The sequence below is a fragment of the Macrosteles quadrilineatus genome, unplaced genomic scaffold (assembly GCF_028750875.1).
Source record: "Macrosteles quadrilineatus isolate MER2022 unplaced genomic scaffold, UCM_ALF_1.0 Scaffold_1__1_contigs__length_201487025, whole genome shotgun sequence".
Taxonomy (NCBI): domain Eukaryota; kingdom Metazoa; phylum Arthropoda; class Insecta; order Hemiptera; family Cicadellidae; genus Macrosteles; species Macrosteles quadrilineatus.
Window position 1 is genome coordinate 168,066,502 of NW_026542594.1, and position 27,743 is coordinate 168,094,244.

Here is a 27,743-nt window from a genome sequence, read left to right on the forward strand (position 1 = left end):
ATCATTGACGCAGCCTAACCAGCTTATGCTGGTATCAAGCCAAGGAGGAGGTAATAAGGTAATAAGTGCGAATTACGTGAGACGACAATCTGAAAATATTTAACAAACTGATTTGTCGCAGGTAGCATTGGTCAATACTGAAAGCTTTACATTTCCCGTTCCTATACAAACATACGTACAAATTACAAATCCTAGCTGTTTTCATGGTCATCAAGATTCAAGTTTTAGCTTTTATTTTTTTCTGGTTGGATGTACACGCTATATGTAAAACAAATTGTGTTTCAAATAAAAACGTTTTAATTACCTACAAAATTTCTTGTTTGCATTTATCATGCCATGGCCAATCCACGTTAAAATCAAATTTTTAATCAAGGTTACATTGGTTATAGTATGGGGGGGGGAAATGTATGCAGGCTTCTAAAGTCCAAAGGCAGTACAATGCCACCAGCGACTCCGTACGGAGTTATTGATAACTTAGGTTTGCTGTTGCTGTAAAACGATTGTTTTTTCTGCTTTTTTCGGAATAGACATTGCGTTTTATCATGATTGTTGGAGTTAAAGTACAAATTAGTGAATATATATCGCAGTTTAAGTACTTATAGCTTTAGCATTAACCGTAAAATCTGCTGAAAATGGTAAGTAACACTCGTAAGTTAGCATTCCTAGGAACTGCGTATCGCACTTCGCACTGGCAATTCTGCATTGTTCTATGAATAGCCTTGAAACGCTATCATCTGGCTTGTATTCAACCGAAAATCGGCTGATCAAGAAAATCATGTGGGACTTAAGTAACGCGTTAAAATTCAAAATCTTTTGATATTTAAAAGCCACTCATCTTTCATATTTGAATATCTTATAACAACCTTCAAAGCCACAATCAGTCCAACAATCAATATCCCTCCTGGCTTGATGATTAGTTGGCCCAAGCTAGCTGGCAATTTTGTGCTTTGCGTCAGTTCCACTGCAATTGTTATTACTCGATAAACAATGAAACCTAGGGATGTTGATTGTTATTTCAGTAGCCTAACCTTTTTAAATTTGTGTAGCATTCCTCTCACGAAGGATTGAAAAGACACATATTTAGGGTAAACGTTCATTAAGATTTAAGCCTAGCTCAGGTTACCTTATTAGGTAATACTAAAGCTGTGTTAACCCATGTAAACTAACTTAGGTGGCGTTCGCAGAGGCATCCACAAAATTGAGCGGAGTCATCAAGGGTTCATTTTAGGGCCTATATTGTTTTTGTCATACTGCAGTAAAAACAGCACTCTTTAGGGAGTAAAAATCGTTTTTAGCCTCTATGGAATAAAAATCTGCTATTGTCAACTTAGGTGTAAATTTCTATTGTAGGCTAGCATAAACGATTTCATGTATCGATTTAAGTACTTCGTAATCATTTAAACCTACATTCTACAGTCTCTTCCCATAGCATTTTAGCATTGCAGATACATTAATCCATTCCCACACTCAACACTGCCCACCTTTACTACTTCCTTCACCACCCCCTACGTCGTGGATCTGTTTCCGTCTCTTCCCATAGCATTTTAGGATTGCAGATACATTAATTAAAGACAGTTCCCACACTCTGCACTGCAAGCCTTACTACTTCCTTCACCATTTCCTACGTCATAGAACTGTTTCCTTGACTTCTCATAACTTAGCATTTAAGTATTAGATATATTTATCTAACTGCCCAAACGGTTCCCCCACTCTGCACTGCCAGCCTGTATACTACTTCCTTCACCACTTCCTACGTCGTGGGGCCTGTTTCCTTCTCTTTTCATAGCATTTTAGGATTACAGATACATTAATCTAACTGCCAAAACGGTTCTCACACTATGCTCATACTTTACTAGTTCCTAAGCCACTTCCCACATCGTGGACCTATTTTCATCACTTTCCATAGCATTTAAGTATTTTAGATGAATTAATCTAATTTCCACAAACATTCCCGCACTCTGCACTGCTAGCCTTTACTACTTCTTTCACCATTTTCTATGTCGTGGGGATGCTTCCATCCCTTCTCATAGCATTTCAGCATTGCAGATACATTAATCTAACTGCTGGCTACAAACGGTTTACAGTTCCCACACTCCACACTGCTCACCTTACTACTTCCCTTAGCTCTTCTTCATGCCGACCTGTTTCCCTCTCTTCCCATAGAATTTTTAGATTGTAGATACCTTGTTCTAATCGTCATAAACAGTTCCTACACTCCGGACAGCACACCTTTACTAACTCCTTCACCACTTCCTACGTCTCGGACCTGTTTCCCTCCCTTCCCATAGCATTTGAGGATTGCAGATCCCTTAAATCTAATTGTCATAAACAGTTCCCACACTCCGGACGGGGACTGCTCGCATTTACTACTTCCTTCGCCACTTCCTACGTCACGGACCTGTTCCCCCTCCTTCCCATAGTATTTTAGGATTGCAGATACCTTAATCTTATCGTCATAAACAGTTTCCACACTCTGGACTGCTTGTCTACTACTTCCTTCACCACTTCCTACGTCATGGACCTCAAGCTAGTGTCGTCATTTGATTGTATTTATGATCCATGTACCGTTTCTGTTCTAAGTTAATATCTGTGGAATAATGCTATCAGCTATTTCTTTATCTACTGCATTCTAAAGTACACAGCTGATCATATGTCTTTGTTTTTGTGTCAAATACTGCTTCGCTTCCATAAGGATTACATTGAAACTTTGAGACCCAGTGGGGCGGATTCGTGAGAGACTTTTTTAACGCCATATAGATGTTGGCACTTACCGATACAGTCTTTATCACCATGCAAAATTTGAAAACGATTGATTCAGCCATCTAGGAGGAGTTTGCGTATTACGAAATGCATAAGAGTCAACGTATAAGAGCTTCGCTCGCTCCGCTCAGTTATATTTTTTATTTAGTTTGTGTGACAACAATTTAAAAAATGTAATGCTTAAGTAATCAGATTGTTTTGCCTAGCTCTAGCCTTAAGGAACTCATTACACTGAAGTAAGTTAACAAAAAAAACGTGCATTAGGCCAACTGGCTTAATCATTTCAATTAGGCCTAAATTAAATAAATGCCAAGGCTAATTTTGAATTTAAAATTAGGGCATAGGCTAGGCTAGTATTTTGTTTAATAAGTTGTTCCTTATATTAAAAATACTTTGTTATGAATCATGAAATAAATTACTCCTTCTTCCTTAATGTTTAAACGTAAGTTAATTGAGTTTGCAGTGAAGTAGGCCTATGTAAAAAGGCACCCCTACCCCTCAGTACCTTTGCCCCTCCTACTCTTCTCCCTACCCCACCCATCAGCGTCAGTCCCCAATCAGCGGTCATTGAGTAAACATCTAGCCTACATTTTGACACAGAAAATGTACTACTAAGTTATACCCAGAATGCCAACCGCATGGTAAAAAGCATTAAGCGGTTTGAGAGAGCTTTGCCTGTCAATCCGTAGGCAATAGCATAGCAACGCTGGTGGCGCTGCCTACGGATTGACAGGCAAAGCTCTCTCAAACCGCTTAATGCTTTTTACCATGCGGTTGGCATTCTGGGTTATAGTAGTACGTTTTCTGTGATTTTGAAAACGTGCTGGTCTCTAAGGCCGGATCTTTCAAGTAACGAATATCGCGCTGCAGGTCATTGTAGGCAGTTGTTGATGCAAAGGCTTCTTTTTTTTTCAAAAAACCTGTAAAGTGTGCATAGACTGTGACTGTATGTAAAAGACAAGCAAAATTTAAAATAGGCTAAGTTGAAAGTCTCTTTAAAGAGGTTGCTTTATATGAAAAGTATTCCCGTTTTCTAGCATAATAGGCCTATAGTTCATCACATGGGCTAAAAGTGACTTTTCAACCCTCACTTATTTTCCGACCTCAGGTTTGTCTTGATTGTAAAACGAGCTCAGGTTTATAAGGCCTAGGCCTACCGTACTCAAATTAAGTTTAGCCTAGCCTATTTTTGGGGTTTCTATGAACATCGATTTCCAAAGTGGGTTTTTCACCTAATTTATGGTTTAGGCTTTTTCAAAAAAATTTGTTTTAGCCTAATCCAAGGCGGCAGTTAAAAAAAAGTAGCCTACTACAAATAGATTTTCTCTGGTCGCATTTTAACCTATTATATCAGCTGATATTATTATACTGTAAGTCTATGTTAAGAGTTATAATTATTATTCTGTTTTGGCTTTATTGTTGTTAACTTACATGTTTTGAATTAGGCCTAATCTTTTCATAGACATAAGTTAAAATGGTGGTTATTTTACTGTGTCCCGCTAAGTGTTATTGACAACCTCAAAAACCTGAGTTTTGGGATAAAACAATGAAATGTCTTTATTTGCTTTTAACATGAAAAACATGCATTGCAATCGTCAATGTTACAGTCACTTATCATGCAAAGCAAACCATGCAAAAATACAGATTTGAGTACAAAACCATGCGTACAAAGTACGCTACTCTACAAAGTTCTACTCACACAATAGGCTAGGCATACCTTTTTTTTTATCGAAATCCTCAAGTCTGGTTGGACATTTATTAATTAGCAAAATTTTCAAAAAACTTTTGAATTTTTTACCTTTCAATAACTCAATAACTCATTTATTTAACCAAAAATAACAATTACATGCATTGGTCATGTCATTTAGCAAAACATACAGTTTTTTTACTTAAATAAGAAATAATAACTCTTCTTTTTTTTACACTAAGGATACCTATGATCAAACAAGTTTGATGGTTTATTTTAGCCGTCAGCCAGGAACTTACGGACGCTGTAATAAGCTTTTTTTAAAAGAAAAGATTTTAGGGTTTTTTAAAATTTCAGATGGTTTGATACTGCTTTGAGGTGAGAGGGAAGATGGTTGAACATTTTTATTGCATTATATCGGAGATGGTTTTGAAAGAAGGAAGTGTGGTGTCTAGGAACTGGGAGGGTATTTGTGGATCTCAAACTATAATGATGGTCTGTTGGAGTGTTAAACTTGCCAGTGTTTTGGTGCAGAAAGGATAATGTCTTGTAGATGTAGAGACATGGGAACGTTAATATTTCGGATGATAGAAAAACTGGTTTACAAGTCTGACGTCTATTCATTGAAAAGATGGCTCTGATTGCCCTCTTTTGAAGGCGGAATAAAAATAGAGTTCTTTTGTTCTCACACCCCCAGATAGGCAAGGCGTACACGAGATGAGGGAAGATGAGACCGTAATAAGCAGAAAGAAGGACATCGGGCTTAGATAGCTTTGCAAGGGTGCGGATGGCAAATATCCCTGAACTTACCCTATTGATGACGTATTGAATATGGTCATGGAAATTAATCTTCTCATCTAAGATCAGCCCAAGAAACGGTGTCTTCTCTATTGGGTGTACTGGAACTTCATCCAAGTGAAAACTAAAATACTTAGAAGATCGATCAGAGATATGAAAATTGAGAAGTTGAGTCTTTTGAGAGTTTATCGAAAGCAGATTATTCTCAAACCACTGAACCAGCTTGTTGGCTTCAGAGAAGGTCAATTGCTCAAGAGTCTCTACATCAGGGCTGGACAAGGAAAGAGATGTATCGTCGGCATAAAGAATGGTCCTGGCCGATTCAACACCCAAGGGAAGGTCGTTAATGAACAGGAGAAAGAGTGTAGGGCCTAAGATGGAGCCCTGGGGCACACCTCTCGAGACAGGGAGCTCAGGTGAATTGAATTTCCGCAGAAATCCATGCTCATCGACTGACGATACCCGTACACACTGCCTCCTGTCCCTCAGGTATGACCTGAACCATTCTAACGCCAAACCTCTTATCCCATAGTTATGTAATTTTTCTATTAGAAGGTCATGATTAACAGAGTCAAAAGCTCTACTCAAGTCAAAAAGCAGTCCCGTGGAACAGTTTCCTTTATCAAGAGAGCAGACTATGTCATCAATGAGGGCAAACATTGCACTCGTCGTAGATCTATCTTTCACAAATCCGTGTTGGTTTTCACATGTTATATTATGTTGTTTAAAAAAATTTGTCAAACGAATTGAAACAACCTTTTCAAAAATCTTCGAGATAGCAGTCAAAATGGATATAGGCCGATAGTTATTGAGGTCTTTTTCATCACCCTTTTTATGTACTGGTCTGACTATTGAAAGTTTTAAGGCATCTGGAAAACAACCCGAGACAAAAGAGAAATTAATCAGGTGGCTAATTGGTCCAGCTAGTAGATCTGACATACTCTTTAAGATTTGTACTGAAATTTCATCTGAACCAGCAGAATTTTTGTTTTTCAGAGAGGCAATGACTTCTTTTACTTCTTCCTTTGATGTTGGATGGAGGAAGAGTGAGCCTTTAGGTCGTCCTACCAATGCCACGCTTGCTTTCAATCCATTCTCTGAGTTATTAACATTGACTTTGACAAAATTATCATTGAATCTGGAGGCAATGTGCAAGGGATCGTAAGTCGGTCTTTTGTTTTCAAGTAGAGATCATTCAGTTCAGTCTTAAGCTGTAAAGCTTGTGGACTAAGAGTTATCTTCTGTACTTTCCTCTGTTTAGTCTTTTTTATGGTCTTAGGAAAAGATAAGTCAAGGGGTGGTGTGAATAAAAACTAGTATTTGCTTAAACTAAGCTGATTTCAAGTATATTCTAAGTTTTAGGTGAATAAAAGTAGTCAGAATATACTACCCCTAGTAAATTCTAAGATTATCAAATGACTAGAATATTCTAACCTTTGTAGGTGAATAAACGTTAGTTTTTACTAGCCAGGGCTAGTATATTCTTAAAGATTTTTAAGCTAGGGGTAGGCAGGCTAGCATTCTGATGACGGAGGCCAAAAAAGGGTTATCAGTCATCGTGGCTATGTTTATGCATGTACGGAACAGAAAAACGTACTCTGTCAGGCGTGAGTTAGATGTAGATAAGTGCAAGCAGTACATTTATCAGTAAATTTACTGGAGTAGAAGCATGTGCACTTGTAAAGTCCCCCATACAGTGCTTGCTTCTATGAACAAAAATTTTAGTTTTTTTATGTTTTTTTAATATTTTTTTTTATTTATTACGAATTTTGGATATGGGGTAGGAAATAGAAGTTGGGAGACTTTAACAATGTTTATAAAACAATGTATTTATTTCCAAAGAAGCCGTCAGTGCCATCAATGTTGTCGCCCATAATCATGTCACTTCCAATAGAGTTCTTAGGGTGTTTAAGTAGTTCCAAGTTCCAACTGTAACGTTTCCTTTTTAATTTGAATTTTGATCAGTTTGATCTGCTGTAGCAGTACCAAACGTTGAAGTTCCGGAAGTGAGAGATCTTTGGTTTCTTCTGTTTCATTTTTGTTTATCGTTTCTTTTGTTTTCCTCATCTTACACTTGAAAGTTTGCGTCATCTTAGTATTTTCTAGGCCTAGTTTGTTCTAACTTGTTAGAATGTACTAGGAATTGCCAAATGATCCAAGTATATTCTAACTAGTCTTAGCAAATTCTTATTCACCTCGTTTTGAGAATTAGCTAAAACTAGTTAGAAAATACTAATAAGAATTTACTATTTTTATTCACTTCACTGAAGATAGTATTTTAACTTGTCAATGAACGTGTTGTATTTTAGATTCATTTCGTCAGAATTAAAGACATCAAGCCATTTCTCATAGGTCAGATAATATCTAAATACATTCAAATTAGCATCGTCAATCTTTCTAACTTCCTTAAAAGACTTTATACGGTTATGGGTGGCAGGAATTGTTTCCACTATTATCGACGTAGCGTGGTGGTCTGATAATCCAGTTACTGTGACTGAACCTTTATTATTTCGTTCATTTGTGAAGATTGGATCTATAAGAGATTTAGAACCCTTAAACTCCCTTGTAAAAGATGTTATCACATTGTAAAGGTTAAAAGTTGACATCAGTGACACAAAACGTTGACTTATAAAATTGTTTTTGGAAAGGTCAATATTGAAATCTCCCAAAACAACAGTTGAGCTGTGTTTATGAACATATTGATTTAGACAAGCTGAAATCGTGTCAAAAAACTTGTCATACTCTTTGTTAGGTGGTCTATAACCTGCAATAATTAGCATTTTCCCATTGTTTTCTAAGTTCAGTGACACTGCGACCAACTCACATACTCCCTCCATCACCTCACAATCAAGTTGTTGACATTTTATTTCGGGTCTGCTCCAGATGCCAACTCCACCCCACTTCTTAGTAGATCTACAAAATGCAGCTCGACACTCGTAGTTTTCCAAGCGAAGGTTCTGTAGGTGATTTTCTTTAAGTAAATGTTCAGAAAAACATATAAAGTCAGGTTTTTCTTCATCTAGAAAGATTTCAGTCTCGTTAAGTTTCTTAAAAAACCTCTAACATTTTGGTGAGCCAACTTTAGAGATTTCTGCTGTGCCCTAACACCCTCCCGAGATAATGTGCCCAAGGGACTCCGCGAGGTTTCAGGGCAGCTCCTAAAAAATTCTTATTGAGGAAGGTGCGGGTATGATAAGTCTCTCTGTTAGGTGTAGAGGGGATAATTTTTGGTAAAGGTGTTCTGGTGAACTTTGAAGTTCGAGCAGTAGGCTTAGGAACTATGCTTGTGTCTGTTATGGATGATGGGTGGGAAACATTTATAGCTGGTGCAGGAGGCTCAAGAACATTTGTGGTTGCCTGGAATGAGGGAAGAAAGGATCCACATATGGTGTGGTAAAGAAGGTTAGAGAGATGGAATTTTCCCCCACGGTTAAGGTGCAATCCATGTCGGGTGTGGTTTTTTCGATATAAGGTTTCTACACAAAGGAAGGACACATTTTTGTGCTGGGCAGCAAGATGTCTAAGGCTAAGGTTGACTCTGGAAACTTCTGGATTAAGGGAAGGGGAGTCATGCCTAAGAGGGAGTCCAACTAAGATCACTTTCACGCCATGCAACGAACTCAGAAAAACATCTAGCTCAGCTGTGAAGTTTATACAGCGTCCGTTTACAATATTGTTTGTACCACCCATCAATATTAAAATGTCGTCATTACTCAATTTAGTAACTACAGTTTTTGCTCTAATTAAAATATCGTCGTACTTAGCATTGGGTTTTACTGAGTCAGATACAACTAAGCTACCCTTCGCTCTGGTTTCTAGCAAACTAGAAATATATCTACCATGACTGTCACTGACTAACTGTACACACCTTTTCTTACTAACACTTATGCTAGAATTAGATTGAGTGACTTCATTGGATGGATTAATGGATTCGGACACAAGGCAGCAACTTCCATGGTTGATAGGAACAACAACTTTATCCTTTACTTTTTGAGAGGATTCTTTAGGTTTGGATGTTAACTCAACAGGTTTGCCAGGATTAGATGGAGAATCGTCAGGTGGGGACAAAGACTCAAGTGCTGAAAATCTATTCCCTAGAGATATGTCAATGTCTAGAGATTTTGGTAGAATACTACCTTTGGTTTTAGTTTTCATATTCGTTTTCTCTTTGACAACTTCCCAGTCCTTACTATCAACTTTTCTAAGACTAACTTTAAGGCTAGGAGGTTTCTCTTTCTCACAGATCACAGGCTGACTGGCGGCTATTACAGTCAAAGAAGTTAGATTTGAGGTAACCTGAGTATCATACAAAGATGCATTGTCCCCAGAACTTTCAGCACAAAAAAACTGGTTGTACCAGCTCAAGAAATTAGAGTAGTAATTTGAACAATAACCAAACAGTATGACCTTGGCATTCAAGATAACATTTAAGCCACACTCAAAGTTGTTGTTTTGTCTTTGACACAGTACTGAATGGAAATTATTTCTACTTATGCCTAATTTGTCAGACAAGAGTAAAGCATGGTTCAAATTGGCGTCATCTAGAGAGTCTAAATGATAAGCTAGTTTATTTGCAACATTTACAAACAACAGACTCCAGTGAGAGCCCCTACCAATAGATGTAGCATCGTTCTCAGTCCATTCTATCTTATTATTATTATTTATGCAAAAAAACGCATACTTAGAGGATATAAGCCCTAAGGTACATAGCTGTTGCTCGACAATCTCAGCAGAGCCATGCTTTAAAAGCTCACTGATGGATGGACCCACAAGAAGTGCCTTAGAGGCTTTTGCTGCTTTGCACTCATTTAGAGAAACAAAGTATGATTGGATAATAGAGTCATCCAACCATTTGTCTAATTGTATTGTTTTAAGACGGTGTTGTAACATTTCAAGTTGAGACACTAAAGAGCGTCTTTCTTCCATAGAATCATTGAGTTTAGCAGATAAAAGTTTGAGAGATGTGTCTTTGTCTGCAATTATTGAGGATAAATTAGTAGCTGTGTTGGTTGGACTCATACTAGGATTTGAAATAACGTTATTTTGCAAGGTAGTCCTGAGTTCTTCATTTTCTTGAGTAACTCTTGCAAGGGAAGTTTTTAACTGGACAATATTGATTTTACAAGTTGCTAAATCCCTACTTACAGACTCTTTCTCCTCGACTATAGAGTCCTGTATATGCAGAGAATCATTAAACTCAGCCCGTTTTTCCCTTTGAAAGTTCTCAAAACGAGCATTCAAAATAGTTAATTCACAAGTCAGATCCTCAATTTTAGATTTAAGCTCTGTATTCTCCCCAGAGAGATTGTCTATGATTTTAATCAGTTGAGCTACATTGTCAATCAAAGAGCTACAGTCAATTTGGGGGTTGTTAACTGCAAATGAATTAAACTGAGAAGCAAGAGAAATCAAAGAATCTTCCGTATCCAAGTCAAACGTACTATTAAGAAAGCAGTTGTTTTCAAACAACTCCATAATCAGGACTTAAGCTAAACAACACATAAAGACATAATACTAGAGGTTGGACATTTATATTTTAGTGTTAATTACAAAATGTGTGTCAAAGTAATAACTAGATGAGTCCGTTCGGGTGATAAAAACTGCGACTGTGAAGCTCCAAGGTAGCAGACAGTGGGTGCGGTACAACAGCGGCACGGTGCAAGGAATCTGATGACTCCACAATCCGTTGAGGGGCGCCAGCAAGACAGAGACCGCAACCAGCGGGGCAGATCAGTGTTGAGTGTAGCGTCGCCGGCCGGTGTGGCGCAGCGCAGGGGGATCTACTGTGAGCAGGGGAATTAGTTGTCGTGAGGTTGGTACACAACTGAGGCAAACGAGCGTGCGCCGTCTTAGATGAAACTCTGTTCCTCACTGCTTTTACAGGTTATGGCATCTGCTCCCGGCTTATTCTGATGTAGAGTTAGTGACGTTTCCCACAATAATCTACTTACTAGAAGAAACTGATGACATATAATAATCAGTAAGGTGTACAGGATCACGCAAGTTATCACTGATAAGTCCAATAAAGTCTATCACAGCGTCAATCACTCAATTAAACACGAGCGATAAATCACCCAGCTAACTAATGCAGAACAGTTCTGCCAACTTCCAGTTCTTTAATTGACTTTGGCAATTTATTAAAAAGTATTGCTCCCTTGACATAAGGGCTGTTTTCTGTTCTCTGGAAATTTCTCCTCACTCTGAAAAAATCATTACCCTGTCGAGCTCAGGTACAAGCTCAGGACAATGGAGTTTGTCCTAAAATTTGCCAGGGGAAAAAAGTGTCCAGAGTTGCCAATAGGTTAGTCAAAGAAAAAAAAAACTTTGTTAAAATCACTTGAGAAGGACTAACAAAATCCATTACCGGTACTGTGTAATCAAAATATTCACAGCAGAACTTAGTTCATCAGGCGCAACATGAAAGTTAACTCTGCGCCCTGACAAAAATCAATTGATACTAACTTAGTCCACAATAACCAATACTATCTAAAAATTGAATAAATCTTTTAAAATTGATAATCCCTGATGCTGAATTAATAAGTTAAAATACTAGATTATGAAATAATAAAAAAAACTCAACCTAAGTTAGTTAGGTGATTACCAAATTATTGTTACCATTTTATAGTTTGATTTTCCCTATTTATAAGTAGAAATTAAAACTTAAATAGGCCTAAGTTGTAACTTATTTACAGATTTTTTGGTGGCGCTGATTACGGATTGACAGGCAAAGCTCTCTCAAAACACTTAATGCTTTTTACCATGCGGTTGGCATTCTGGGTTATAGTAGTTTGTTTTCTGTGGTACCGTATTGATTTCCCTTTGAATTTAATGTAATAATGAGTCTATGAAAGCCCTTTAAATTGTCTAGGTGGTGGAGAGTTTGCGAATTTTACTTTATTTATCTATTTAATCATTTTTTCCAATTTATTAATATACTAGATGGTTTTTATTTTAGTAATAACTTAAGATCCTCACTAATTTTGTGACACTTCCCCTCTCTTCCTTAGATGGCCAGAAATGTTGGCCTACAACCTTTGATTTTTAGCAGGGGTTCAAAGATGAACAAGAGAAACCGGGTAGGCCTAATAAATTATTAGTTTTAAATAAATGATCCTGACTGGTGAACCAGCTAATCTTAGTCAACTAGTAACAAAGCTACAAAGATCATCTTACAACCTTCTTCACTCATCCTTGAGTTAAAATACGCACTTAGGTGGCGTCCCTCCCTATCTCAAATAATTGATAAACTTCTGTTGATAGCCTATAATGTGGCTAATCATCGTATCATCAATATGACAGCAATGAATATGGTTTTGTTGTGTAGGCTACACAGCTAATTATTTTGTCTTCAAATAGATTTGTACACAAACAAAAGTGTACAATAATTAACTCAAGTAGGTTGTTTGGTTTTTAAGCTAATTAACAAAATATTAATTTGTCTGATAAGATTAATTAGGATCAATTTCGTAAAGGTTTTAAGATTATAACCTTGGCTTATAGGCCTATGTCTTTTACCTATTAAATATTTTTTCCTGTAAACAATTTTAACTAATAATACGATTTTTGTCCATTTATAAATTTAATTTTATAGGCTAATTAATTGAATTAATTTCCAAAAAGAATTTGGTCTATGCCTGTTAAAAATTATAACAATAAGATAAAATCGTTCTCCTGTCAGTCTAGCTTCAACAACTTAACAAACAAAGCACAGCATTATTACCCTTTTGTTTGGTTGGATTCAGTGATGTAGATAGTAAAACATTGAACGTTTTACATTTACCGTTTATTAGCTCTGGTTAACCTAGGTTTGTTACAGATGACAGCGGCAGCACCAGTTGCAGCTCCGGTTGGGGCCGCGGCCCCGTCACAGCCGCAGGGCACTAGGTTCATGGTGCAATGGGAGGAACATCCCATGCATCTGGCAACAAGACTCGGCTACCTTCTTGAGCATCAGTCGCTCGTAGACGTCACACTCATGTGTAACACACACACTCTCAAAGTCCACCGTTCCGTACTTGCTGCCTGCAGTCCTTACTTTGAGGTGAGTCGGCGACGTCGGCCTGTTTGGTATTGATTAAGTGAGAACTAATGTTTTTGTGTCAATAATTGGTATTCAGTTTTTGACCAAGCCAAACTTTTTTTAAACGTTAACTATAACATATATTTGATGTAATGAATTTTAAAATAAAGTCAATACCAAGCTTGTAGAGTGGTTAGTGCTAGAGGTTCAGTTCAATTAGCCTACCAATGTTAGTTCTTATTTTATATTGTCACTAAATAGTGGTTTAAGTTGACCTTAAGCTAAAGATTCAATAATTTCATCACCTTCAAAAACCAAAGAGAAAGGGATAATTTAGGTATCATAAGCGCCGTTCACAGGGGGCGAGTTAACAAGCTACACACCGGCTTTTTTACACGCAGCTCGTAAACTAGCTACTTGCTCAAAAGCTGCTTTTAAAAAAGCTCTGGAGAAAGATAACTCCTGCGGCTACTTTACACGTCCATTCGCCAAATTTTGAGCCAGCCAGCGTGTAAGTAGCTCCTTGTGGGGGAGTGTGAACACAGTTGCTTGTGCTTGATATTCGAAGATGTCGGAGGAGTTTAGTTCTAGCTGGAGTTGTAGTTGTAGCCAAAGTTTTAAAAATGAATTGATTAGTTGGCAAGAGCTGTTTTAAAAGCGTATCCCTCAATGGTTCATTTAGCATTGTTTTTATTTTTGATGTTCCACAAGGCTGGGTACTTTTGGTACACTTTTAGGAACACCGATAGACCTTATATTTGCCACAGTCCACTTAATTTTAAATGTTCCCTAACGCCAATACAAAATGAACACAACCAGCAAGATTTCACTAAAAAGCTCAACCAAGTGGTCTGGAAGCCAGCTACTAAGCCAATGGAAAAGCGACCACAACGACTACAAGCGCACTCTCCGACCCATTCTACACGCTGGCATGTAGCTTGTAAACTCGCCACATATAAACGGGGGCTTTAGGCAAGTTAAATGTGCTATCAGTTATTATGCGGCAATATGAAATATGCAATGTGCTATTGCAAAGGGCAAAGTTAAAAGATAACATTACACCTTTCAGATCTGCATCAGCAATTAAAACTATTGAATTTCCCACTAGTAGGCTAAGGGGGGAGCGAGCTGGCGTAGTGGTTAGGGCGCAGAACTTCAGTCCCTGAAGTCCCGGGTTCGATTGCCAAGTCACCAATGGATTTTATCTAAGTGATAGTGCCGCAACCCCTAGGTCTAGTCTGAAGTAATGTGAAAAACAATCCCAGGCTCGTGCCTAGCGTCCTAGGACAAAAAAAAACTAGTAGGCTAAGGCTTGAAAGACCAGGTTGTTATAATTTTTAGCATAATTCCATAAAGTTGCATTGTTTGGATATAAAACGAATCAGTAAGTTATCACCATTATCTATTGGGCTAAAAGTAAACAATAAGCATATTTCAGCAAACTTTTATGAGATGCTGATCAAAAAGTGTGTTAGTTTTGACTCAGAAAGTGAGTTCAAGATAAGAGTTATTAAATTATGTTCTCAATTTCAATTGAAAATAATAAAAATTAATTTTTTTTAAACTGAAGTAGGTAGCACTGGAATATAAGGTTTTAATTATTATATTAGTTTGGGTATGTGTCAATTTATTTGTATGCTGACACAATCTAGATAGTTTTGTGATCTGGTCCTATGTAATTAGTTTGTAAAATCAAATAAATTGATTGTTATAGTCTGTACTCCAAAGGCAGTTGGGGAATCACCCATTGATTGTTCTTAAAGACATGAAATTTTGCGTTCTGAAATCTCTCATCGAGTTCATGTATTGTGGAGAAACTAGTGTCACCGAAGAGAACCTGAATCCTTTGATGGAAGCAGCTAAATTTTTTGAGGTGGGTGGTTATTTATGTATTGCTTAATTTTAATTTGTCTTGTAATTAAAGAATCTTTTGTATGCAGATTAATGACTTCTATTTCCTCTAGGTTCTATGGGTTCTATGTTTCTAGGTTACAGAAATATGTTTTCAATTTTTTAGATAAAAGTAAACATTAAAAATTATCTATAATATCTTGACAGTAAGTGACGTGTCCATGTTTCGCTGGTATTGTAGAAAGGTGCCTAATACGGTGTTTGGTTACATAACCGTGCAAGATAAAGTATGCAACTAGTAAGCACTCGTAAACAAGTAATTAATAATTGTGGAATGTTTAGGTTGATCAGCCCCAAACCAGCTGTTACAGGTGTGGGTGTTGGTCACTTATTAGGGTCTACTGTTACTCAACTAAACTAACACTAAAGGTGACTAGCGAACCCAATAGCGACAAATTACGTTTCTTTAAGCCTTAAACAACTAAAAATACCCCCACCGTAGCACACCTGCGGACTAAACGAATTTATATTTTCCTGATATGTTTTACAATTACACCCATTTAAATAACATTAGGTTTAATGAATACCTAGATTTGCTGCTTCAGGGAGAGCAGTAACTTGTGTTTTTATAAAATACTAGCTGGCCCGACAGACGTCGTCCTGTCCTAATGTGGTTTTATGTCAAATGCTCGTTCATTTTCAAGATGAGCTCGTTCGCATGGCTCAAATCACGTCCTGTTTGATGTTCGTTCGCTACGCTCACTCACCTTTTGGTTGCAGATTAGTTGTTGTCATAAACTAAGAAAAATATAGTGCTGCACCCTGTTGGTAAACCTATTACCTTTTTAATGCTATTGAACATCACAGAATCAAATTGTTTAGTTGAACGAGCTGTTAAGATTCTTTAATTCCATTTAAATATGAGTACTCATAGTGTTAACATTGGAAACTCCAGAGCCACTGGGGCGGAGCCCTTTTGACAGATATGCACCAAACTTCACACAAACCATCCTTGAATAATGCTTAATAATGCCTGATAGTTTCATTACAATCTGTCGAGCGGTTTTGGAGTCCATAAAGGACAAACAAATATACATACAAACAAACATACATTGGATTTTATATATAGATTACAAGTTTCAATCAAATACATTAACCAATTATTATTTCCTTTAAAAACATTTTAATTGTAAAACAGTCAATCTATCCATTGTGAATTAATTTTAATCCGGCATTTTAGGTGAAAGGTCTGTGTACAATGTCCAAAGAAGTGCTTGGTGGAGAACGCCCTTCACCTTCTAAACCAGTGACTTCGTCTACAGCTATCAACGGCGCTACAAGTGGCAGTATCGCTGATATTTTCCCATCAACCACCTATAGAGGTAAATTGCTGTTAATGTAAGAAATTCCTAGATATGGATGGGGTTCTAAAATATCTAGGAAAAATGTATTATTCTATTATTAATTTTAGCGTGGGGTTACATACAACTCAAAATCTACCTGCCTTAGGATTTGTTCCAACCATCAGAAATTTGGCCTTGTTTGCAAGTGACGATGAAGATGTCTTCACAAATTTGCTGGTATAGGGGTGGCGATGATGTCGTCTGCCAAAATCGTTTTTTTTCTACGCCAGTGGCATTTCACAAGAGAAGTTACGAGAGATTAAATGTGTAGTGGATGTGCCGGGGATTGAACCCGTCCCTCTCGCACCGAAGTCCGAGACGCTAACCACTAGGCTAGCAACACAACCAAAATATATCTCTTAAAAAAATCAAATAAAATAAAAATATATCGCTTAAAATATATCTATGATATTGTCGCTACTGCGGGAGTAGATGTTGTCTCTGCAATTGTGGAAGATGTAGAAGATTTACTGCTATGGTGGTTGACGATTTTACCTGGGTTGTGAGTGATGTTCACACAATTTACTGTAATTGCGTGAGATATTCATCATTTTGCTGTTATGGCAAGTGACGATGCTGATAGCCCGGATAACTTCAAAATCACTAATTACACTCAAGATGATAACAAATAGTACAATGAAGACTGTAAATTTGTTTTGATTGTCATTATAGCCATTTGCAAAAAGTTACTCAATATTTTAAAAACAAATTCAGGTTTCCCTTGTTGCACAAGAAGTAAAAGCTTGTGAAAAATCCCGTCCGTAACTAAAACTGCAATCTCATCGATCCGCGGACATATTCTTTAAAATACCCCCGCCGCAGCAAACCTGCAGACTAAGCGAATTTCCATTTGACTGATTGGATTTACACTGAAATGTCTACTTAAAAATATAACATGTATTCTTGATTTAAATAGAATTAGTTTAACAAGTACTTAGGTTTGCTGCATCAGGGAGGGTAAAACTGTTTTTTTTTTTTTTGTAAAATGTGAATAGTTAGTAAGAAATAAACACATTTTCCAAATTTGATCAAAATATGTTCACAAACAAGCAAACTACAACAGTTTACTTATTCTCCATAAGAATAACATGGGAATTTTAAATTTACAATTTTTTGAAATTTTCTCCGTAACCATTAGGCGCATGATAACGCTTCAATATACTAAATTATTTGTTTTTTTAAGCTCTACAAAATGGTTTGGAAAGAAATTGCTAAATTTTATGTTTTTTGGGTCAAAAATGGGAAAAACCTATTTTTACCCCATAAAACCCCCCGTAAACCCTTGTTCCCATGGTCCGATCATGCTGGATCGCGAACTCGTTCGAATAAACGTACGTTTACACGTTTGTACCAAATTTCATCAAAATCGGATCATTTTTGCTCGAGTTATAGTGCTGACGGACACATATAATAAATAATTTATTTTTGTAAAAAAATACAACCGACTTCAATTGCTCTAAAAAGAATGAAATAATTTCAATAAAGTAAACTTTTGTATTAGGCAAGCTCACATATTTTAAGTCGGCGCGGCTCTATGATGATTTTTGATGCAAAATTGAAAGAGGGTGTCCATATTGCAGGTGACTATCTATAACTAAAGGTGTTAATCTGCATATCTTTTTCATAGTTATGCGTTAAGTGTTATTTTATTACCGTTATCAGAGATCGGCATCATAGTGGTATTAACGAGTCTCTTTAAAAAGATTATAACGCATTTAAATGTTTCTAACTTGGAAAAGTAACGTTTTAATACTAAACTAGCTTCTTTTCCCTATCATAATATCAAACTAAATTATTTTCCTATTCATATAGAACATTTGTGTGTGTTATTTTCATAATGCATTTATTCTGAAGTAAACATAAAATACAAGAAAATATTTCCTTTAATATATAAACAAAACAGTTCAGTATGTTTTTTATATATTTATGTTATCCAGCTACAATTTATTGATTTTCAAAATACACACACAATATTTAATTTCAATCATAATTGCAGTTTGAGCCGCGCCGACTTGAAATACGTGAGCTTGCCTAATACAAAAGTTTACTTTATTGAAATTATTTCATTCTTTTTAGAGCAATTGAAGTCGGTTGTATTTTTTTACAAAAATAAATTATTTCACGATTTTTAGTGACTGTATAATTTTTTATATATTAATTACTTGAGGATTTTTGATAAGCAAAACTGTTTGAAACAATCAAAAGTTCCACAGAACAATCATTATTTTAAAACTGCTTGAGTCACCTGTTCAGGTTACATAATCAATGGGTATGGCAATAAACATCTTTAAATATTCCTTAAGAAAGAAAGAGTTGTCCATTACATTAGGCCTAATGAGAAACTAATTGTCTTTTCTAGATACATTGAAATGTCAGACATCATCGTTTCCTCCAATCGGTGTACTTCTACATTATACAAAGAAATACAGTAACGTCTCAAGCCTTTTGGAACAATATGAAAGTTATTCCTCAGCAACCAGCACTAAAAAATCTCTCAAAATTGGTCGTTAACACCATAGTACCTTTCGTATAGTACCTTTGGAAAATATTATATGAAAGATTGGTCAGCTAAAAGTGGTGTAAGTCATGTAGGGGGTTTTGTTTGCTCAAGATATAGCCTAGTCGAAATTGCAAATCATCTTCCTCTAGGACTTTCCGAAGCAGGCATAATAGTATTGATATGTTATAGTAACTGGGAAGAGAATATTAATAAACATTCCACATCTGCAAATGAAATATGTATATGAAAGATTGGTTCAGCTAAAAGTGGTTCAGGTAAAAGTGGCTAAAAGTGGGTCCTAAAAGTGGTAGTGTGGCCATGTAGGTGGTTTTGTTTGATCAGGATATAGCCTAGTCGAAATTGCAAATCATCTTCCTCTAGGACTTTCCGAAGCAGGCATAATAGTATTGATATGATATAGTAACTGGGTAGAGAATAACAATAAACATTCCACATCTGCAAATGCATGTTTAGTAATTAAAATATTTAACACTTTTAAGACAATTGACGATTATGCACTGTCACACTTCTTAGGTCGTGTAAGGAATAATTAATTGCATTTGCTTTATATTTAGACCTGTTTTACGAATGCTTTGGTTTTCACAATACACCTTTATTTGTCAATATCATACAGCTATTCACTGAAACATAAATGTTTTTGTAAGTCAGAATATTCAATACTAAAAACTGAATTACTGTATACACAAATCAGGTCAAACGTTAAAATACATTTTTTATAGTAACCAAAACAAAATGCATTTTTTCAATGTAACTTTTAGGCTCCATGGCAAGAAATAGTTTATTGATCAATATGAAGCAACTGTTTCATGAAGAATTGTCTGTAGCTTCATTTAAATGGTTTCAACTAACAGCTGTAGGAATGCTATTATTATTTATTGCCTTCTCTGCACAAATGTAAACAAAATAAATGTTGAATATTTAAGGTTTTCAGAATTTTTCACCGAAACAAATATTATACTTAAACATAATATATAAGGTACCAAATAGAAACTCTCCTGGTTATTTTGGTGGTGAAACCACACTGATCGGTAAAAGAATCACAAAGAAATTGGTGAACATACATAGAAAAAAAAAACATCGCCACAAACAAATTGAGAACCTCCTCCTTTTGTTGGTAGTGGGGAAGTCGGTTAAAAAAGAAAGTGCTGTGGATCCACATAACACAAGATTCAAAAATATTATAAAACCAGTTCAACATAGGCTTAAAATCTTTCATTTATCCACTCAGCATATGGGACCAAAAATTTACAATAAATTACCCGCTGGGATTAAAAACATTGCCTCATTCTCTAAATTTAAACTATCTTTAAAAAATTTCCTTTTGGAGAGGGCATTTTACTCGTTAGAGGAATATCTGGAAAATGAGTATATTTGAAAGATATTGCTTCTCCCATAGGTTTGTAGCTTATTATATGCTTTATTTCTTTTGTAAGCTATTTTATTTTAAAAAGTAGTATAGTATTAGTATTAGACTTTGTGACAAATCACCTGTCAAGAGAATTGATGTAATGTGATGATGTTTAATAAATAAATAAATATATATATATGAATTTGAACGGATGGTGTTTTTGGCCTCTAGGGACCTCAAAACGAAAAAAAAAATCTGTCCCGCGTCCAGGTCTTACCATGAGTACTACGGTAATAGCTTATTCCCTATATGGGAAATTCGCTAAAACTGTTAAGGATTATCGAATTACTGTTATAGATACTAAATACTGATAGTTATAAAGTTTTCCTGATGAGATATCAAATTTGTAATAAATTCCTGTACCTGTGGAGGTTGCAAATTACAAATACCCATTTTTGCTGCAAAATCATTTATAGGATGCAGCAACCAATCTGCCAATGTTGTATTAATCATCAGATAATGACCAGTAAATATATATTTGACTGAGTCAAAAGAATGATCTACTGACCATGGTTAATACACTTAAGATTGATGTAGAGTAACTATGAATGGCCTAAGAATATTCTTAGGATTCTAAGATTATTCTTAGGTTGGACTAGTTATGTTAAAAATTAACCTTTTTTAATTTATCTTTAATTGTCATAGGCAGGGGACGTCGTTCTGGAGGAGCTAGAGGACGCAGAAACTTGGCTACAATGTTGATCCCTCCCCCTCAAGGAGCTCCGCAGTCTGAGACGGCTCAAATCATGCTTAGCCTTTCCAACAACTCCACTTCACCGACACTACAAACTACCAGCCGTAATGTAAGAATCAGTCCCAATAGTCGCTTAGGACGTTCTTTACAACCTGCCTCCACTATCCTTGACAGTACAAACCTTCTTCGTAACGGATCTTTAACAACAACAGATTTGAAAGCACTTCGAGAACAGCTCAATCTAGAACCCCGGAGGAGGGGTCGAAGACGTCAGACGTTTGGAATGGGACGAGGTAGGATAAAAGATCTAAGTGACACAAAGTTTGGAATACAAAATATCAAGAAAGAGATGGAGGATGTGTCTCACAAAGATGGACTTGTCTGCAAACCTCTTGAGTCAAAATTGAATGTAGTCAACAATAATGGAAACAATGATGCTCAGAGTCCTTTGTTAGCGTCTTTACTCTCAAAAGCCGAAGCTCTTGCCAAAGCCAAAGTTAAAACAGAAAATGAATGTGATGACGGGCAGACAACAGAACAGGAAACAATTATGTATCAGTTTGATGGAGAATCTAGCGGAGCGACTAAGTACTTGGACGCTCTTAAAGAAGCCGGTCTGCCTACTGATGTACCTGTATTGATTGACAACGGAGATGGCAACTATGTGACTTTAACTGAAGATGTCCTCATGAATGTTTTAGGCAACAACGAGGAGTTCCAGTTCCAAGTCACTGAAGCTACACTCGAGCAAGGAGATGTAAGTGAAGGGGTTGTTTTACAAGATGGGACCATCATGATGACAGGCAAGAATGGGAAATCTGATATATCTGGTCCTCTACTCACCGTTTCCAAGAAACCCATAACGATTAAGGGTGTGAGGGAGGTCAAAGGGAAGAGGGGACCAAAACAGAAGCATCTTATTGTCAAAGACATGTTGGCCAAAAAAAATACTGGAATTGAGACAAGTCCACAACCAAAAGCTGTTAAAAAAGCTAGCAATAAAAAATCTGTCCAAGAACTTATAAATGAAGCCGTTCTAGAAAGTTTAAAGAATGGAGCTGCTAGTGAAGCAGAAGCAGACCCTGATGCAGTCGTTCTTTTTGAAGTTACTGGCAACGATAAAGTAAATAAATATGTTGTGTCGTCCAAAGAAGTTAATGCTCTCAAAGCTATGAATGAGCAGATGGAAAAACAGAAGAAGCTGAATTCACCAACTGAAAAGAAATGTGCATTATCTTCAACAGTGATAGATGGCAACACAAACATCGCTGAAATAAAACTTACTGTTCCCAAAAACTCTAGGAAATCCATTGTTTCTGAAGTGTTGGCAAGAGCACAAAGTCTAGAGAGCCAAGTGAAAGGTAGTTTGCTCAACGATGTTCCTGACTCATCACCAAGTAAGAGTGATGAAATCAAAAACGAAGCAAGATCTCCTCAAATGCTTGACATGAGTATAACATCAGATGTTCTAAATGACAGTTCTCAACTAATTAACATTAATTCAACAAGTGACAATCTTGAAAATTCAACTATGATAGATCTTGAGGAAGAATCTCAAATTTTGGGTGTAGATCATTCTACTGCAATTTTGGATGAGGAAAATTCAATGGTAGTGTTGAATGAAGAAAACCAAATAATAGAATTGCAAAAGCATCATGATACCATCCATATGTCTGGAAATGAGAATCTAATTGTTGTGAACGAAAGTGTACAAGACACAAATCAAGAACAGGTAGATTCAATTGAAGAGCCGAATGAAGATTCACAGCTTATGCAAATTAGTGAAGTTTCTCAAGAAATGGGACCAGAAGAAGCGTCTGAAGGAATAAGTGTCAGCGCTGATGAGACAGACCCTGCGACTAGGAGGGATATGCCATTGCTGGAAAATGAATCACAGCTGGTAGAGTTTGAACTGATCGATGGGAGTGGCTCAAAAATAAAATCTTACAAAGCATTTACAGTTGATGGGAACATATTAAGTCAAAAAGAAATATCTGAACTATCTAGACTAACTGACCAAAACAAAGATTCAGATGTAATTGGACTTTTAGATATGGTGTGTGAGGAAGCAGCATCAAACGATATTGATAGTCAGGTCGATGATGAGAGTGCTAATAAAGAAATCATGCCTTCACATAATTCCGTTAACCCAAACATCACCTCTCTTGAACCGGATTGCTCGTCATTCAAAGTGGTGGAAGCGGAGAAAGGGTGTTATAACCTAGTCCCAGTAGAAAAAGACTTTGGTCAAAGCACTGGGAACTTGTTGAAGTACACTGTTATGTCCGAGAAAGTGGATTTTGAAGGAGATGAATCAACAAGCTTTAATGCATCAGGCACAGAGCATTTGGTGTTGGAAGAAGTACAAAACATGAATACTGCTAGTTTAAACTCAACTGAGATGTCCTTAGACGGTGGAGAATGTCAGGAGTTGTCTGTTGAACAAGCCCTACAAGCTATGATGGGCGATGAAAACAGTACTGGTATAGAGACCCAAGATTTTTCCCAAGGAGACGAGGAAAAAATTGTAAACGACGAAAAACCGTTAACCGAGGATCCTAGTGTACATTCAACGGAAGGTGAAACATCACATAATAATGTTGATACGCAAAAATTCGAGTTTGTGTATGAAACGTCAGAAAACCCTGTTAATGAGGAAGCTGCTATTTCCGCTCTAAATCCGCTACCTGAAACTAGTACTAGTGATGTTCTGTCTAATATGATAATAACGAAATCAGAGGAGACTTCTAAAGAAGCTAATGAGAACCCTACAATTGTCTCTCCGACAAAAGATGTACCATTCGCTGTTGGTCTTCTACCTTTAAAAGATGCTCTTGTCCAAATACAGTCAACTCCTGATCATCAGCCCCGAAAAACAAGGTCAGGAAGTACTAGTAAACCAGAAGTCATAGGAGCTAAAAGGAGATCATCTTCAGAAAATTCATCAGATGGTCCTAGTAAAAGAAGAAAAAGTTTTGAAGACGGAGATATTCCTACTACCCGCAATGAAGAGGAAGAAAGTGTTACGTGAGCGTTTTTTTGGTATTTGAACCACTCTTAATCCAAGTTTTTTTCAGGTTTTTTGTTTTGTTTTTATCTAATTGATGAACAGTTTTATTTTTGTTTGGCGGGTTTTTTGTCTTTGTTAACTGTTATGATGAGTTATACTGTACATAACAGATTCTGTTGCTGTTTATAAAATTTTAACAGGGAATATGTAAAGTGTAAATACTCTTAATTTATTCTCTCACATGTCTTATGAACATCACAGTTGTATGCCATAATGTATCATGTTAAGAAGATTGTGTTGGTTAAAACCAACTCGCAATTTTAATTTTTTACAATGTTATCTAATTTTGTATTAGATAGTACACTCAGTCATCAATTTAAGTTTTTTTTCTATCTTTAATAAAGTTTGTTTTTCACCAAGGTTTTTTGTCTTGTAGTCTTAATGTGATGTTTTAGGTGTATTTTATTTATGTAAAATTTTAGATGTAATTAAAAAGTTGGATCCAATCCTAATAAGTTGGATATAATTTAGAAAAAGTATGGATTTTATCCAAAGGGTTGACATTACCATCAAATGAAAAGGAAATATATTTTGTTAATATTTTTTTGTAGCAGTCTAAAGTAATACTATCTAATGTAATGCCAATTTGATCTTAATCTAAATATTTTTTGATATTAATTCATGTATCCTCATCCTCCTTTAGATGAAACATTCTACAAAAATGTATTTTCCTCACATTAAATTAGAGTTATTACCAAAATTATTTTTATAATTTTATTTTGCATGCAAAACTGTGGAATGTTAGTAACTAAGCATGTTAATTTGTGATTAGAAAATTAATCAAAGGTTAGCTTGACATTTTGAGATGATTAGTGTGGAATGGATGTGAAATTCATTTTCAACCAAAAAGATGTTTTAGCTAGGTTAACCAGGTGTTCTTTAGGTTAACAGAACTTCTTTACCTGATGACTTATCAAAAGACTTATTTATCTTCATCCATCTAATCTAAAGTATTCTTGTATGGATTTAAATTTAACCAATTAAAAAAAAAACATGTTTATGATAGTTGTTCAGAATCTTTTGCTAAGCTGTCAATTACACAACGACATTGTTTGGAAACTGTTATTCAAAACATTTGTCCTTGCTTTAATTCCACTAATTGTGTTTTGTTTCCAGCCAATATGTGCTTATTTTGTTTTTATTAACTCAAATTAAAAAATTCCAGTTATAACTTCGTACCTCATAAAAATCGATTTACATTCAGCTTCTTTTTTTCTGTTGCTACTAAGTTTTTCTGTATAATGGGTCCAATTTTCTTTTCAAGTTGTGTTTAATAATGAATTGTATCATGTGGGTTTTAAAACTTGTTATTTATTTTGTAATTTCTTTTATTGTTACGTGTTAGGAAAAAGCAAAATTATTTTTATAGTATTTTTCATTTTTTGAAAATTACAATAAACTTATAACTTAAGTAGTATTTACCTTAATAATCGCCTAATCTTTAATTTTTGGTTGAGACCTATGTGTTTTTGGTGAAATTATCTTTAGGGTCTTCTTTAATGATTTAGTCATAAAAATAATTATATAAATATGGTCAGTATATTTAAACTTAATACATACTTAATGTTCACCTTCTGTAAACACCTAACCTCAATTTAGGAATTTGTGATACATGATGTACACAAAAAGTAATTAACACCAATCTGAAAATCCTGAAAATGGTTGATCTAACTCAGGGGCAATTTACCGAATGGGCACATGCCTATGGCGGGAGGCAATTTATAACTTAAGAAGGGTCAAAAAATTGGAAATTAAAAAATAATTTAGTGGTTGTATTTGCATGCGGTCTCAGTAAACTTCTGATAATCCCTCACGGCTGTGTTGACATCATTATCGTCTCCTGTCGCCGTATGGACATTGTAATCGTCTTCCATGATCGCGGCAATATATGAACATATCCCGTGGTCATAAGGAGATTATCGTAGTCTACCGCGAATGAGGCAAAATTCTGATTTTCCCGCAGTCGTGTGGACATTATCATCAGCTTGAACCGATTGCGGTAAAATTATGATAATCCCTCAGGGCCGTGAAGACATCATTATTGTATCTCCCTTGGTCCTGTAGTGATCGTAATCGTCTCCAGTGGTTGTGAAGACATTGTAAACACCTACCGCAATTGCGGCAGAATGTTAATCATATCCCGCAGTTGTGTGAAGATCACCATCGTCTTCCGCGGTGGCGGCAAAATTCTTACCGTTTCCCGCGGTCGTGTGGACATAATCATCATCTTCTGTGATCGCGGCAATATTCTGATCATCCCTCGCAGCTCTGTATATATCATCATCACGTTACGCAATCACGGCCAAATCATTATCATAACCGGCGGTCGTTTAGACATTATCATCGTCTTCTGCAGTCGCGGCAAAATTCTGATTATCCCTCGCTGACATATTGTCATTTCCTGCAGTCACAGAAACGTCATTTTTGTCATGCGATAAATTGAATTTTACAGGTAGAAATACAAAATTCACTCATAATTCCCACTATAAAAAAAATCACGCATAATTCCTGGATTTTATAGTTGGTGGACACCCGTATTGTAAAGGGACGCTACTTTACCGAGGGTTATGCCTAAGGCGCTGACATGGTCAAAAACGGGCCTGAACTAAATTTTCTGTAAAAATCTATCTGTACAATGCTAAAACTGAATAAAAAACGCTATTCAACTCACTTAGGCTATATATTTATAAACTTTAGTTACTTCAAGTCGTTTAAATAAAATTTTACAAGAGAGAAAATTGAAAAAAAAACAATCAATTCTATTAAAGTACTGTCAAATTCAAGAACTCAGAAATGGTAATTGATCTTTTTAAATTTGTGAGTTGGTGGCTCAGTTGGTGACAACACAGTCTTGGGTCCAAGGCAGCAACGTCCTAGGGTACCTGGCCATTACTTTTGTCAGTACAGTTTGCCCTTGTACCTGTACCGGCTCACCTCTTGCTTTTCTAGATTCCACACACAAGCCAGAGGCCTACGTGGTTAGGGAAATGCAAGGTTTCAGTTATCTCTTAATGGCGCTATGGGCCTGAAAGATAATTGTGCTCCCTTCCCCCTTTTCTTGCGCCCTGGTCCCAGGTCCATTTACTAAAGCAACCCTGAAGAGACCAATATTTTATTTTTTATGGAAAAACATCTTTTAACCCTTCCAGGGCTATGGACGGATATATTCGTCAATCTTTGTTTACTTTCCAGGCTGAAAACGGATATATCCGTCCCGAGAAATTTCTTTTCTGGGATAAAGACGGATATATCCGTCCAAAAAGCGAATTGATACACAATGTTTATAATACGGTAATAAACATTACACTGCATTATAAATGGGTTATTTTGTTTTTGTGGTTGGCAATAATAAGTGCCGCAGCTGTTTCGGCTATTTTGCACCATAGAGTGTACGTAAGTAAATATTGCTGTCACTTCACACATGGTTGTAAGTGAGTGATGTTTACATTTTGTGTTTGTACTTTATTTTTATGTTATTGAGCTAAAGTTAGTAATGCAAACGATCTGAAAATTGAAGATGTTATTGAGATG

At 36.2% G+C, this 27,743-nt stretch overlaps 1 protein-coding gene across 1 annotated transcript; it reads left to right on the top strand.

Annotated features, from left to right (window-relative positions):
* The first annotated feature begins 484 nt into the window (after positions 1-484).
* LOC128989422 (mucin-22-like) lies at positions 485-27,743 on the top strand. Its single transcript, XM_054411314.1, has 5 exons — positions 485-635; positions 13,062-13,286; positions 14,980-15,138; positions 16,357-16,498; positions 21,094-27,743. Exons 1-5 carry the CDS (start codon positions 633-635, stop codon positions 24,171-24,173), a joined length of 3,609 nt encoding a protein of 1,202 aa, XP_054267289.1. The 5' UTR covers positions 485-632; the 3' UTR covers positions 24,174-27,743.